This window comes from Pieris napi, chromosome 13 (assembly GCF_905475465.1).
Source record: "Pieris napi chromosome 13, ilPieNapi1.2, whole genome shotgun sequence".
In the NCBI taxonomy this organism is placed as follows: domain Eukaryota; kingdom Metazoa; phylum Arthropoda; class Insecta; order Lepidoptera; family Pieridae; genus Pieris; species Pieris napi.
The window spans coordinates 2329269-2344141 of record NC_062246.1 but is presented as its reverse complement, the minus strand read 5'-3'; the positions used below and the strand labels follow the sequence as shown (position 1 = coordinate 2344141).

General features: G+C 31.0%; 1 protein-coding gene and 1 long non-coding RNA gene across 2 annotated transcripts; one reads left to right on the top strand and one right to left on the bottom strand.

Moving 5' to 3' along the window:
• Positions 1-1338: 1338 nt before the first annotated feature.
• LOC125055071 (nudix hydrolase 8-like) lies at positions 1339-3061 on the top strand. The gene is made up of 5 exons (XM_047657284.1): positions 1339-1521; positions 1595-1710; positions 1788-1879; positions 2155-2365; positions 2633-3061. The coding sequence occupies exons 1-5, from the start codon at positions 1448-1450 to the stop codon at positions 3010-3012; spliced, it is 873 nt and encodes a 290-aa protein (XP_047513240.1). The 5' UTR covers positions 1339-1447; the 3' UTR covers positions 3013-3061.
• Positions 3062-3566: 505 nt separating this feature from the next.
• LOC125055073 lies at positions 3567-7288 on the bottom strand. Its single transcript, XR_007117815.1, has 2 exons — positions 6869-7288; positions 3567-3883 (listed from the first exon to the last, which is right to left on the bottom strand). It is a non-coding gene; the product is annotated as an uncharacterized LOC125055073 (long non-coding RNA).
• Positions 7289-14873: the final 7585 nt, after the last annotated feature.

Below are 14873 nucleotides of genomic sequence, written 5' to 3'. Positions count from 1 at the left end.
TCAATAAAACTCTCTGAAGTCTCTTCAATAAATTCTTGATCTACTTGAACAGATGCGGAAGCTTCAGCTTTTCTTAATAGCTCAGTTGCAAAAAATACATCTGCAAATAAAATAAATTTACCAAATATATATATATATTATTAATGAAAATAAATATCGTTTACATTGAGTTAGGTTATGCTATAAATTATTCAGGAAAAATGTATAAATAGCTGTTGAATATAAACTAAAATCAATTGTATTAAATTTATATTGCATAATTATATTTACCTCTTTCTGCACGAGCAGCTTCAGCTTCAGAAACGATAATATCTACTACAATTTCTCTTTCTGAATCAAATAATGTGATTTTTCTTGTCGCCATCTTTAAGCTTTGAATATAATAATATTATTATTTGTCATATTTCAAAATAAAATTTCAAAAATTGCGCCAAATTATTCTCAACGATCACAACGACCCACCTCTTTAGATGGGTCGTTGTGAGCGTTGCGTGAGCATTAGTCATGACGTCACGAGTGACGTTTTCGCCGTGACCACAACGACCGCGGTCGGTATGTGGAATGGCTAAAGGAGCATTTTGATCGTCGTGAGCGCTTAGTGGAACGCACCATAAGAGATATTCGATATACATCGATGTGTACCATCAATATCAAACCTAATTGTAAATTTTTCACCCTACTCAACTTGTTTGTATCGATATAGCTACGATTTCACAACAATAACATTATTTACCTATATTATACGTCATGTCCTATCTATTAATTCGTGTTTAACTTTTTATTAATTTCAATTATCAAACCAATTTTGATTAAATTACAATATCCTCTATACTGCATATTATATTATTAAAATAAAACGCTACAATTGCCCTTTTTCACTCTCTCATTATCGGTCTCAATAGCACTCTCCCTTTTCTTCGACAAAAAGGCTCCCATCTTCGTGACGCTACTATTATTATTATTGGCGTTTCATCCGTAAAAATGTTACCCTCATGCCCCTAAGAAGTTTCACTTCAAAAAGGGTTATCTCCAAGAAATTTGTGGACAACACAGATACATAATCTATGATTGTATGTTCTTCATACTCAAATAAATACAAATGATGCAATGTAATTCTTACAAAATGAATATAAGAATGACATTGCTTACGCTTTTTCAAGTGATTTCATTACAAATTCGACTGGCGTTAGTCGGTTACACTTACGCCTGTCGCAAGTGACTTTTTCTCAACCTCCTGTTGTGTTGTGTGTACACTGTACAGACCAAAGCACGTCTGTGCATTCCACAAATTTACAGACTACACAGAACCTCTGTCAGCTGTCTAATAATAATTAATAATTCATATACTATTTATTAAGTATTTTGTGATTGGTGGGCAATGAGTATATTTTAAGCAAATATTGTTCAATTTATGGCCTGATAATAGAATTTCAATGAGTTATATACAATGTTGTCCCTACTAAGCTTTAAGAACATAATATCTTCCAGGTTTTCCTTTGGACTTTGTATAAATAGTTCGAGGTTTGTTTAAATTTTTTTAATTTTTCTTGGGGTTTCTGTTTGTTACAGTAATCTTACCTATTACCTTTTTTAGACTCTTTTCAGGTAAATTTAACGAATTTAAATCAATAGACGATAGATATAAAGGCTTAACGGTTGATTCAAATGATATTATCGGCAATAAAAATGACTTTCTCCTTAACTTGCAAGGTATGATATTAGGTTGGCTAACAAATGTGAATCATTATTCGTTTTTAAAATAAATGTTATGTAATTATTAATTTCAGAGTCTTTAAAAATATGGTCGAACAATGGTAAAAGATGCATATGGTTTAAAATTAGGATTAATCATTCTGACTTTGTTCCTATGTTAGCACAGGTAAGGATAATTTTTATTAATATGAATGAATAAAGTTAAATATCCACTTATTTATGTATCTTGGTATTAGAACTTGGTGTTACACCTAAAAATATGCCACCAAACGTTATATTTGGGTCTCACAGTGTGTTTATGTGTTTTAGTGATGCCACCATTCACAAGTAGAAAATTTAGTTGTCATAACTGGCTCTGTTGTATCTGTTAAATTTCTTTTAAGCTTCCTATTGAATATGCTAGAATTGTTACCACATACTTCTATAGTTTGATATTCTTAGAAAGGTTTTAATTTTCATCATGCTAGAGATGACTTCGTGATGATGTATAAATGGCTTCCAACGGACTCTAAGCCTAATTTACCACCGCCGTGTCATACAAACCTTGGTGTTGGAGCACTGGTTTTAAATAATATAGAGCAGTTATTAGCAGTATCTGAAAAGCATTATAATTACCCACATTGGAAATTACCCGGTGGATATGTTGAGAGAGGTAAGACATTAGAAATATTTTTTTTTAATTTACTTAATTTTTTTTTACCTAATTTTTAATCCATCTGCAATCAGCCTCATGGCTTTTATCACATTTTTTTAAGAAATAATGGCAGTTAGAGAACACAAATCTAATATCTTTTTATTCCCTCTGTAAAACTTCATTTTATGTTACAACATTTTTATGTGTACTGAATTACGAATTAAACATGATAATTTCAGTCACAGACACCAATAAATACTTACAATTAGTATTTGTAATTTTCAGGAGAAGATATCAAAGATGCGGCGATCAGAGAAGTCAGAGAAGAAACTGGTATCAATTGTGATTTTGAATCAATAATTACATTCCGGCATACGCATGACATGATGTATGGCAACTCAGATATATACATACTTCTTATGATGAAAGCAGTTTCAGAGAAAATTATTTTATCACAAAGAGAGGTCAAGGATTGTAAGTGGATGGCCATAGATGAATATACAAATCACCCTCACGTCCATAATTTCAATAGATTGATAGTAAAGGAAGCTTTAAAATATAGAGAAAACAACTTCAAACTAGATTTGCAAAAGATAACTGTTACATGGCCAACGGCTACTCGAGAAATGAACTTTTTAGTTGCAGTTGGTTATGAATCCAAGTGAATATAACGTAGTACAATGTATATTTTTTTAATAAATTTATTTTGTTTCATAATTGCCTTTTTTATCACACAGTTAGTACAAAAAAAATTATAAAACCACTAGCTAAATTATGGTCATAGTTAGCATTTTCTCTTAAATCGCAGAGGCGCGCTTACTATACGACAGTTGAAGGCTCTAAGGAGTTGCGTAAAAAGCACTTCCTATAGGATCCCATAGACATTATGTATTATCATGATGACTCAAAACTTAGCGATTAAAAAGAGTGACGAAAAGTTTCTTGCCAGTTCTTCTTGCCCACTCTACGCCCTTGAATTGCGAACTGGTAGTAAATGTAAATTTAGAATTAATTTAACTTCTTTTCTGACATTCATAAGTGTACTTGTTTACCTATATGAATAGTGATTTTGAGTTTGACTTTGATTAGCAGTTGGCGCCAAAATCGTGGTGGCATATTTATGCCACTTTGACAAACAAGGAGATATTCTCTTGAGTGTTAAATGTGTGTATTACGTAATTGATTTTTACATGGCATGTTGGCTGATTAAAATATGTTCAAGTAAAATAATGCTTTATTCCAAATTTATCAAGAAACTAACATGCTTGTAATTATATAATTATATAAATATAATAAGTATTCTATCATATAAAACAGCACCAAGCATTTGTCACATTCAAATTCCTTAGTAGGTATAATAGTAAGATGTGAAAAAAATAAAAATATCTTAATAAAACGGTTTCATATATTATTGATTTTTCTCTTTTTCTCTTGTATTTTCCTTTATGTTTGATTGCAGTGAATGCTAGGCATAAAAGCACGCGTGACTTGCTTGCACTTTTCCATTATATCCTTTCCATTTTTCTTTTTTGTCGGCTGTAACAAGAAAATAAATAATTTAGAGGGAATTTTCTGTAGGTTTCTTTTTAGAGGCATTAGTATTGCATTGCCACACGAGCAGTAGTAGTCTAATAGCTTTTAATTATAATAAATTATGAAAACGTCAATTGATTTTGACATTATTCTCATTACGCATTATACAGTTAAAGCTTTTATTATACCTATTGCAAAGAAAATATTTTAACTATAAGTATCTCATTATCCCTTCACACGATATAGGATCTAAAAAAGTTTAAAGTATTTTTTATATATAAGAATAACTAGAGAATAAAGAATAAAAAAATGGTACCTTCCAACCTTTAAACAAAATCGTTTGGTTTAAATAAGGATAAATTACACTTAATACGTTTGTATTTCCCACGTAATTTTCTTTTGAATTGAAATACCTTTGAGATAAACTAAATTTATGATGTTAATTAAAGATTTGACAGTCATTTGTTTTCCATATTTTTGTTTACATTTGAATATTTTGTATTTTTACGCGAATCTAAGTTTCAATTGGAAATTCTTTTAAGTTTCAATTAAGTTTTTTATTACGGCGTATTTAATCAATTTCAAGCTAGGCTAGGTCATATATTAAAGTGCATATTTTATAGTTCGTGTATTTTAGTATAAACACGATAATCCCAGAAGCACATCGTAGTCTTTGATTCTGTCTTAGGTAATACACGCGTACGGCGTAACGTTACCCTCTAGAGGGTAATCGTAAATAAGACAGATACAGCATACCTACTTAAATTTTTGTGCATTGTAAAATACATCTTAATAAATATAATAATGACACAATCCTGCTAATAGGCCATAGGGGTAATAGTCCGGGATCCATCGCCCATTTTTGCACTTGATTACTATCAAGCTAATTTTCCGTGAGTAGCTTTATTTTGATGAGACGACCAATAATTTTCTGTACGAAACTCTCGATTGTGGTAGCTAACAGAAGTAGCAAGGATAAAATATGTTGATTTGATGATTCTCAAATATTTATTACTAACTGATTTCTTTTTTGTTAAATCTCAAGACAATTATCTAAATTATTCGAAAAAATATTTGTCCTACAAAATCTATGGTTTGATAAAAGAGTCCCCTCCTTCCGACATGTATCGATAACGAGGTCATCATAAATGATTACTAACCAGGTGATTTTTTATTTTTTACTTAGTTAATATTTATGTTATTTAACAGACATATTGTCCTACAAATTGCGCGGTACGTTATCCCGGTCCTACGCTCAGAAATTGTTAATACCACAAGACCATTTTTCTCATTACTAACTGTAGGACAAAAATATCATATAATAGGTTAGTGTGTTCTCTGCCCAAATGAAACAACGTCCTACAAGAAAACAGGTATGTATCACTAGTCCGACAAGAATTGTAATTTTTTCGTTTTCCTATTTGGAATATAAGATACAGTGAAAAACACTTTTTTAAAATTTTGATAACTTAATTTTTTAGTAATCTAGGTATAAAAATGTGTACGTTGGATACCTAATTCGCAGTAAGCAATGCTCTGCGCATGCGTACCGCCGTACCGGTGTGACTCAGCTGTAGTAGCAAAATACAGAAACCCACGACATATTTTATCATTGCTACCTCTGTTAGCTACCATAATTGAGAATTTTCGCATAGGAAATTGTTGGGCGACTCATCGAAACGAAGTTATTCACGAAGATTCAGCTTGATAGTAATTATTTTTACATCAAGGATCTGTACTACTACTTTTGAGCGTAGGACCAGGATAGCGTACCGCGCAATTTGTAGGACAATATGTCTGTTAAATAACATAAATATTAACTAAGTAAAAAATAAAAAATCACCTGGTTAGTAATCATTTATGATGACCTCGTTATCGATACATGTCGGAAGGAGGGGACTCTTTTATCAAACCATAGATTTTGTAGGACAAATATTTTTTCGAATAATTTAGATAATTGTCTTGAGATTTAACAAAAAAAAAATCAGTTAGTAATTAATATTTGAGAATCATCAAATCAACATATTTTATCCTTGCTACTTCTGTTAGCTACCACAATCGAGAGTTTCGTACAGAAAATTATTGGGCGTCTCATCAAAATAAAGCTACTCACGGAAAATTAGCTTGATAGTAATCAAGTGCAAAAATGGGCGATGGATCCCGGACTATAATTAAAACGTCACTATGTACGTTTTCGAAACAAGAGTCGTATCGTGGATAACGAAGCCATCACCGGTAATTTTAAATTCTACCCAACTCAGTCAAGCTCATGCCGTTCCCATCAATGCTGCAATGCTAGCTGTTATTAAACCAATAACAATGACATATACAGCTCTAGGAAACTTTCACAATCTCCATTGGATACACTTGTGTGGTGTTAAAGAACTTAAAAACCGTATACAGAAACACAACATTTCTAATTATATAGAACGATGGTTTTCGTCAAACGATACGATTATTTAACCATTTATATGTTATGCAATGATATACTGGAAATAATAGGACAGTAGTCTTTTATTATTAGAACGGTTCTATATACTTATTCCATATTAAAAGAGGAGACTTATCGCGAAATCCAATACGTTTTTGACCTACGTTTTGACGTACGTCAAAATTGTGTTGGATTTTGACATCCGGGAATCAAAGATTGAGCTTAGTCTCGTTCCTAAATGGCTTCCCGTTAGCTCTTAACGAAATAAGAAATTTGGAAATCGAACAAAAACCAATGACAAGCAATGATAGCGAACACTAATGTGAAGGCCGTTTTGTTGAGGCTGTTTCGACAATAACCTTAACAAAGCGGTACGTGAATTGTAAATACAATTGTAAAAATAAACAATACATTGTTACGTTATATCGTTTGAAAGTGAATCTAATTGACTGGTCGATTTAAAGCATTATTAAAATCTAGATAAGTAATTAATAACATTATCAATTAATACTTGTCGTGTATTTTAGTCAACTTTCTAATATAATAAATAGGCTTACCTCAGCGTGTAAATTGTGTTTCAATGTGAAGTACAGTGAGAAACTCATGAACATCAATTTTAATGTGATCGCAACAGACATCACTATTATAAAAGCATAAGTCATTTTAATTTAAGATATTACACGAACGTGCTCTTGTAAATACGTTCACCGACTGCCAGCGACTGGTTTTGTTGATTTTTTTACCGAAAGCAATTGTTACGACGTTGATAAACTTTAAGTGGACGGTTTAGGTAGATTCTGTGCATCCGTATAAAGTGATAAGTTATTGTTAGACTATGTGTAGTAACTTTTTAAGTAGCATATATCATGCAATGTTTAATAAAATATGTTTGTGTTAATAAATTATAGCAAAGTTTTCTCTGTATTAATTTTAAATGAAAAGTAATTTAATTGTATAAAGTTCCATAGCGAATGCATAATTTGGCACTTTTCTATTTCATTTATGATTGTCTTTCTAGATGAGTAGGTGATTAACTTTCTACGCATGTCATGCATCTAACCCTACATTCGAGACTAAAATTACGACCTTTATGGTTAAAAATCACACACTTATCTACTAGGCTGTACTTACGTAATGATATTCATTTTTATCCTTTCAAATAGAGATTTGTTTTTAGTTCTTGCATTGATTTTAAGTTGCGCAAAAAATCATTGTAATCAACAGATTAGATAATTCATACCGGAACCATATCATGATCACTACGATATTGCGTCTATACGAGCGATGCGAATAAATACAGAAATATTTGTGTAAAAGTGTGAAGCTACGTGGATGCTGTAGCGTGTGGTGTGTGATGTGGTTAGTGACCTAAGGCGAATGACCAAGAGTCAAGACATTATCACACCACACGGCCTCCGCTCTCCGCAATTGTATCACACTAGGGTATACATGCCTTCTTATCCATATTAAATAATGAAGTTTAATCTCAGCCTTCTAATAAATAAAAACATATATGTATATCCCTACAGATTTTTTAAATAAAGTCGCCTAAACTCCATCTGTTTCGCTCAATCAAAAACGTGTCATCCCACTCAATTTGTAATCAATTTTTCGACTCAGATTTCGAAAATCTTCGATAGATACCATTTTATCTTATCGTTGCTACCAATATTAATGATACGCTTAGACTCAAGTCTAAAAGTATTAACTGTATCACGATCACTGTTATGTAAATATTTACATTATATTTAATAACATATAAGTTTTTTTTAAACTGCAAGTTTATAATATGAAGGTATATAATTGTTAAGTGAAACTTCTTTAGGCGCATGAGGGTAAAATTTTTACGGAAAACGCAATAAAAAAAAATTCCTAAAGAGATTTTATGAAATATTAGTATTTTATATTTTATGCAAAATAATTTATTGAAATCTCAAATGACGAATTGTAAATTAAAATGCCACGTGTTTTAACGAAGATATAAATTTATAATTTGTATTAATTTTCGACACTTTTATAATTTAATGACAATTAAATTCATTAAATTCCTAACATATTATTTTTCCCTCCCTCTAAGTCGGAAATCTAAAGTTTTAGATTTGTATAAATAAGAACAAGACTTAACTAGTTTGCCAATGAAGTTTCACTTCTGACATGTGTACTTTGTATGCACGCACTTTTTTTAGCTTTACGAAAATTACAACTAAAAACTTTTTGGAATAGCGTCTGACCGCATTTGACGAATCTTTTATTTAGGTGGATATAACCAATTGAAACTTTGGTAAAAACAGGTATTTTCTAGAAACGGCGGAAAGATGTTCTTAGTCTCTAAGTTGAATTTATATAAAGTTAGCGTGAGAAAAGCGTGAGATAATGGCAAACCCAGTGTTATTCTGACATTTAGGCTCATACTTACATACCGAGAGATTTTTACGCCGGCTTTTTCTCTCGGCCTCTGTCTTCTTTGCCGATGAGTAGGGATGCCTACAAATTCAAATTTAATGACGTGGAATAAGTGATACATGTATCTTATGTTCCATAATAAACATATTTTAATTTTACTTTAATCACGTCGTCAAACTTTAATTAACAAGCGAATTAAGATTATAACGCCTTTGAAAAAGTCTATAGCAAGCTTTGTAAATAAACAATATCAACGAGTGGGTGTGGCCGAGTGTGAATGGTTTGTAGGAAAATCAACAGGTTATGCCACATTTGTTAGCTTTTATGGAGTTTTATAATTTCCAAATTTATATAACTAGTAACAGAAAGAAAGTAACTGTGTACTTTTTATTCCTGTAAACGAAATATAGCGTTTCCAGGGTTTTTATTGTTCGTCTGTTTATGTCAAATTATACTGTTTGGTAGTGTCCGTCTAGTGGCAGGTCGTTTAAAGCTAAATGTACCTGACGTACTGACGAAAACATGTTAAATGCAATACAGGTTTGCATCAGAAAAATTACATATTGTTGGGTGATTTGAAATAGATACGTATCATTTCTACCATTTTTATCGTACCAACAATAATGGTAAACAAAACATTTCATTTAATTCCATGGACAGAAGTAGATTACATAATTATGTATATTTTTATCTTAATGTCTCAAGATAATTCTAATCTCATCAGCCTTCGCTTTTTCTTTTATTTCATTATTTTGTTCTGTTGTAAATGCCTTAAGGGTATATAAAACTGTTTCTCCTGACTATTCATACATACAGAGCCTAAATTTACCAGGAGGTTTCACTGTTGTCGTCTACATCGATTATTGCATTGAAGAAAATATCCGCTGTCCCGATGTCCTAAACGGAAAATCGTAAAATGGTTGGAGTACGACCTTAAACTTAGACCTTTAAGTTATTAAAAGCACGAGGAAACGCAGTCAGTAGCTAGTAGGTATTAGATAGTTCGATTCCCAATCAAACATTATACGTATACGTTACAAAATGTCGGTCAATATAAAACTAGATGGTACGATAAAAACCTCATTATCGGTTACGACATACTTCCTTTTGATATTGCAAATAGAGACATACATGTGTGTGCCCAAAATTAGAAAAATAATTTACCTACGCTTTGAGTAAATTCCATAGATATTGATCGATTACTATTTGTAATGTAATGTTTTTTTTACAATGGATATATACCAGTAGGAGTTCACATTTAATAATAATTGTGTGTATTTTTTTCTTATACCATTGTTTTTGAATAGTCAAATATATTAAGATTTATCTTAGATAAATGACTAGGGATTTAATACTGGCAAATTCGTGAAGTAGTTAAACAGATTCAAAATACCTGAATATAAAAAGTTATTTCGTTTTGAAAGGAATAGTGAAGTCAACGTTTGATTACGAAATTCTTTAATTTTGTCTATGGCAAATTTCCGGTCTGTGGTTAGACTGTGATATTTGGCGGTTATTACAATGATTAAGTATATTACTGGCGTTCCCATTAACTTTATTAAATATACGACTTGTAATTGACTTTATCAGAAATTCATGTATCATAATTTATGATTAAATTGTTATGGCATGGCGTTTTATACATTCACACTTTTTGGAAAAATTTATTGGAATAAATTATATTAAATTTATCATTATTTTTGAGGTTTCAACCACACTTCCTATTGACAGTAGAAAGACTCACATTAATCGTATTTAAAGTAAGAATAATATTGTATTTTTTCAGATATTTGTTACTTTCTAATTATCTTTCCCGATAATTTAAATTAGATAAAAAACCTGTGCACCCTGTGTACTTATGTACGCGCGTAAGAAGTTATACTTCTTTGGCATTATTAAAAATAGTTTTTGATTGCATGCAAATAATTAATTACAATTAAATAATCAAAGACTGGAAAAGGAGTCATTAAAGTCCAGTTTTCATTTGAAAAATTAAATAAATAAATATTTATTATTATTCTCTTACATTGTGTAACATAAATTCTATTATTATTCGAATGTTGTTTTTAAATTATGTCCAATGCCGTAGCATCTTCCGTGGGCAACTTCATTCTGTTAATTTTGTGTCACGGTGCGCGCGCATTGTAAAATTTCACTCTCATCAATTTTTCATAACGCGCCTAAAGAAGTATAACTTCAAAAATAGGATGGACAATAATCTCACGAAAGAAAGCATGACCAGCAAAATAACAAAACACACTTGTGGCGCTACAAGACCTAGCCTTAGATTTATGGATCTTTTTGGATGTTTTCCTTCACCGTACGAGCAAGTTGAGCCCATTGAAAGAAAGGTATATCGGTGTAGCCGTGATTCAAACACAAGACCTTAGGGTTGAGAGGTGCACCCTTAATCCACTAGGCTATCACAATTAGGTTTAAAGACTTTATTTCTCAAAAAAGACAAAAGATGTCACTTACATGAGAATAATACTCTAGATAACGTAACATTGTAGTCGTTCTTAAAATAATCACAATAAAATATAACAATAGTACATGCAATAAATTTAAAAAATAAAAGTAAACAAAGAAATATGAATTAAAAGTAAGTAATAAGTAAGTAATAAGAAATGAATTTAAAAGTAATTTTCTTTAACATATTCACTTAGCCTCGATTTGAATGAATTAATAGAAGTCATATTTTTTATATCTGTGGGTAGTTTATTATACAGGTGTGCGCCTTCGTAGGTAAACATTTTTTTGCCATAGTTCGTACGTACTTTAGGTAATGCAAGATAACTCGTTCGACGCATACTTCGTACACGTGGCGGTTTGGAGAAAGCTAAACTAGTGTGGAGAGAACTTGTTATAATTTTTTTTACAAGAATACATGTGTGATAAATATAAAGTTGTTTTAGATTCATTATGTTTGTGTCTCGATATATATTTATGGTAGGTGCAAGATAATTATAGTGGAACAGTATTTTTATAATTTTATTTTGTAATACTTGAATATTTATTAATTTAGTTTTAGCGGCGCTGCCCCATACTTCAATTAAATAAAGTAGATGTGGCTTGACCAACGAGTTGTAGATGGTGTAACGTACCTGACGTGGGATACACCGAGCAATGTGTCGAAGTGATCCCATAAGTGAACAGAGCTTGGATCTGATGTGCTCAATTTGTGTATTCCACGTCAAACCGCTATCCATTCTAAGACCGAGATATTTTTCTGTACTTTTTTCTTCTATGACCGTGTTATTTATTTTTAATGGATCATGAGGTAAAACTTTTTTATTTTTAGATTTAAATATAATGTAGCATGATTTCGACGCGTTGACAGTGAGTAAGTTATATTGAAACCAAGTGAAGAGTAGATTAAGGTCTTCTTGGGCTCTGCTGAAGATATCTTTGATTGAACTGCCAAAGTAAAATAAACACGTATCATCTGCATATAAAGTAAGGTGACCGTTTAATCCAATTTCATGCAAGTTATTTATATAAATAAGAAAGAGTAATGGACCTAAAATAGAACCCTGTGGAACGCCGTATTCGATAGGCAACGGTTTACTCTGAGTATTATCTATTTTAACTACCTGAAATCGATTTTTTAAATATGATTGAAAAATTTTGAGAGCTGTGCCTTTGATTCCAATGCATTCAAGCTTTTGTAGTAATAGTTTATGGCTTACAGTATCAAATGCTTTTTTTAAATCAATAAATACACCTAACGTAATGTTTTTATTATCTATGTTGGTCCTAATTTTAGTAATTAAGTCAATAGTTGCAGTTAAAGTATTACTTTTTGGTCTAAAACCATACTGTCGTTCAAATAAAAAATTTATAGACGTTAGATACTTTGTAAGACGGTTATATAGTATCTTTTCAAGTATTTTACTTATTATGGGTAGCACCGAGATTGGTCTATAGTTTCCAGTATTAGTTTTAGATCCAGATTTAAAAATGGGAGTAACTTTAGCTATTTTTAGAGAGTCTGGGAAATCTCCAATTTCTAATAATTTGTTAAAACATTTAGATAGGTTTTTAGCAATATGATCTTTTATACATTTTATAGATTTTGTGCTAATACCGTCCAGGCCTGCACTACAATGTGTATCCAAATTATTTATTACTTTTAAAATTTCGTCACTACTACATGGTTCTAGTATCATCAAGTTTGTAGACTGTTTAGTTGAAGGTAAAGCTTTTGAAAAATTATCATGATAGGTTTTTGGTATTTCGTCAGCCAGAATTTTACCTATTCCAGTGAAGTATCGGTTAAATTCCTCACAAATATTGTTTTTATTAGTAATTTCGATAGAATTTATTATAATTTTCGAAGGCCCACAGCTAGTATTTGTTTTATTTTTTGCTAGGTCATTTACAAGGTTCCACATTTTTTTCGGATTATTTTTTAATTTTATGAATTTTTGAAAGTAATAGGCATCTTTGGTATCCCTAATGCGTTTACAAACATAGTTTTTATAGTCTTCGAATTCTTGCTTTGTAGTTTCACAGTCACGCATATTTTTTAATTTTATCCATAGTTTATTTCTTTGGTTTATTTCGCTGATTAAATCATTATTAATCCAATCCTTTTGAGGTTCATTAAGTATTTTCTTTTTGATTATTTTACAGTTGTTTACGTGATCTATAATAGAATTTTCCAGTATCTTGTAGTCATCATTATCTTCGTCAAGTCCAAGAGTTGTTGTTAATTTTCCCAATTTTTCGTAATCGATCGCTTGGTACTCGATAATTTCTTTCTTCAGAATCTTGACAGTTTTTAACTCTACATATATATGTTTATGGTCTGACATAGAAGATTCTATTAAAGCCATGTGAAAGTGATCTTTTATTAAGTTCGTTGTAGCGTGATCTAATATAGATTTTCGTGTTGTTGAATCCCTTGTGGAATACTTTTTAGATATTTTATTGAGTATTGTATATCCAATTTCGTTCATAAGTTCAATGTACTGCTTAGATTTAGTGTTTTTAGTTAATAAATCTGTATTGTAATCTCCAAAAACTATAGCTCTGCGTCTTCTCCGAAGCTGTTGAGTGTATGCTTCAAGGAATTGATTATAGTTAGTATTACCAGGGTAATAGATGACACCTACTTCTATTTTATATCTCTTTAATTGTACCCAAAGATAATTATTTCCATCCTGGTAGATTGATTCTGACAAGTTGTGCTCAAGACTGTTATGAACATATATAGAAACTCCACCACCAATTGTATCTGTACGAAAATTGTAATAGTGTGTGTAATTTGGTAGTTTTAGTTCGCAAGCCTGTTTCTCATTTTTGATCCAGGTTTCAGTTAGTAATATTATGTGTATAGTTGTCGAGAACGATTTAAGCACGCATTGTAGTTCATCAAACTTTCCTTGTTTGCAAATACTTCGAGCATTTAGATAAAAGAATGACAGTCTGAAATTAGTTTTTTGTATGTCGTTGTAGCTGTCGAGCACTTGATATGTGTTTACATTCGCTATTGGCTCTTTAATTATCAGTTTTTTGATGAAGTTTTTATTATTAATGGCGTTCCGTTTTTATATTTTATTGTTATGTCTCTTTCGCCATTACTTTGACGTCCGAGCAATTCTTCTTTTAAGTTTTTTAGGAATTTTTGCTGTGCTGGAGTTTGGTCTGAGAAAATTTGTATTGATGAAGGCAGCTTACTTTTGTTTTGAAGAAGAAATTTGACTGTGTCTGAAGAGTTATAGAATACCTTAACTCGACGAATTTTCGTTGGATTATATTTGCCTAACCTAATAATTTTTATCGGTTTCGGAACATCTTCTGTAAGTGCTCGGAATATATTAAATATATCGGTTTCGTCTTTAAGCATATTTTCTCTTAAATTATTGGTATTTTGTTCTGGTAGCCCAACCATAATGATGTTTTTCTTTCTTTTATTTCGTTCGTTTACTTCTTGAATCAATTCTTCGCTAAACATTGGTTGGATAAGCTTTGAAGATGTCTGGGGTTCAGTAAGACTCATTTTATTCACACTGGTTTCTAAAGTATTGATTTTATTTTCTCCTAAAATAAGTTTCTTCTCTAATTGACTCATTTGTTTTTTAATTTCAGTATGTTCTTTGTGAATATTAGATGAAGATCCTTTTATTTCATTTATTTGAGATTTTATTTCCGAAA

Bases quoted from the DNA above. Each gene is read 5' to 3' on its own strand.
- LOC125055071 (XM_047657284.1), top strand. From the start codon at position 1,448: ATGTTGTCCCTACTAAGCTTTAAGAACATAATATCTTCCAGGTTTTCC. The intron at 1,880-2,154 runs GTAAGGATAATT...TGATATTCTTAG, and splicing joins TTGTTCCTATGTTAGCACAG to AAAGGTTTTAATTTTCATCA. The intron at 2,366-2,632 runs GTAAGACATTAG...TGTAATTTTCAG, and splicing joins CGGTGGATATGTTGAGAGAG to GAGAAGATATCAAAGATGCG.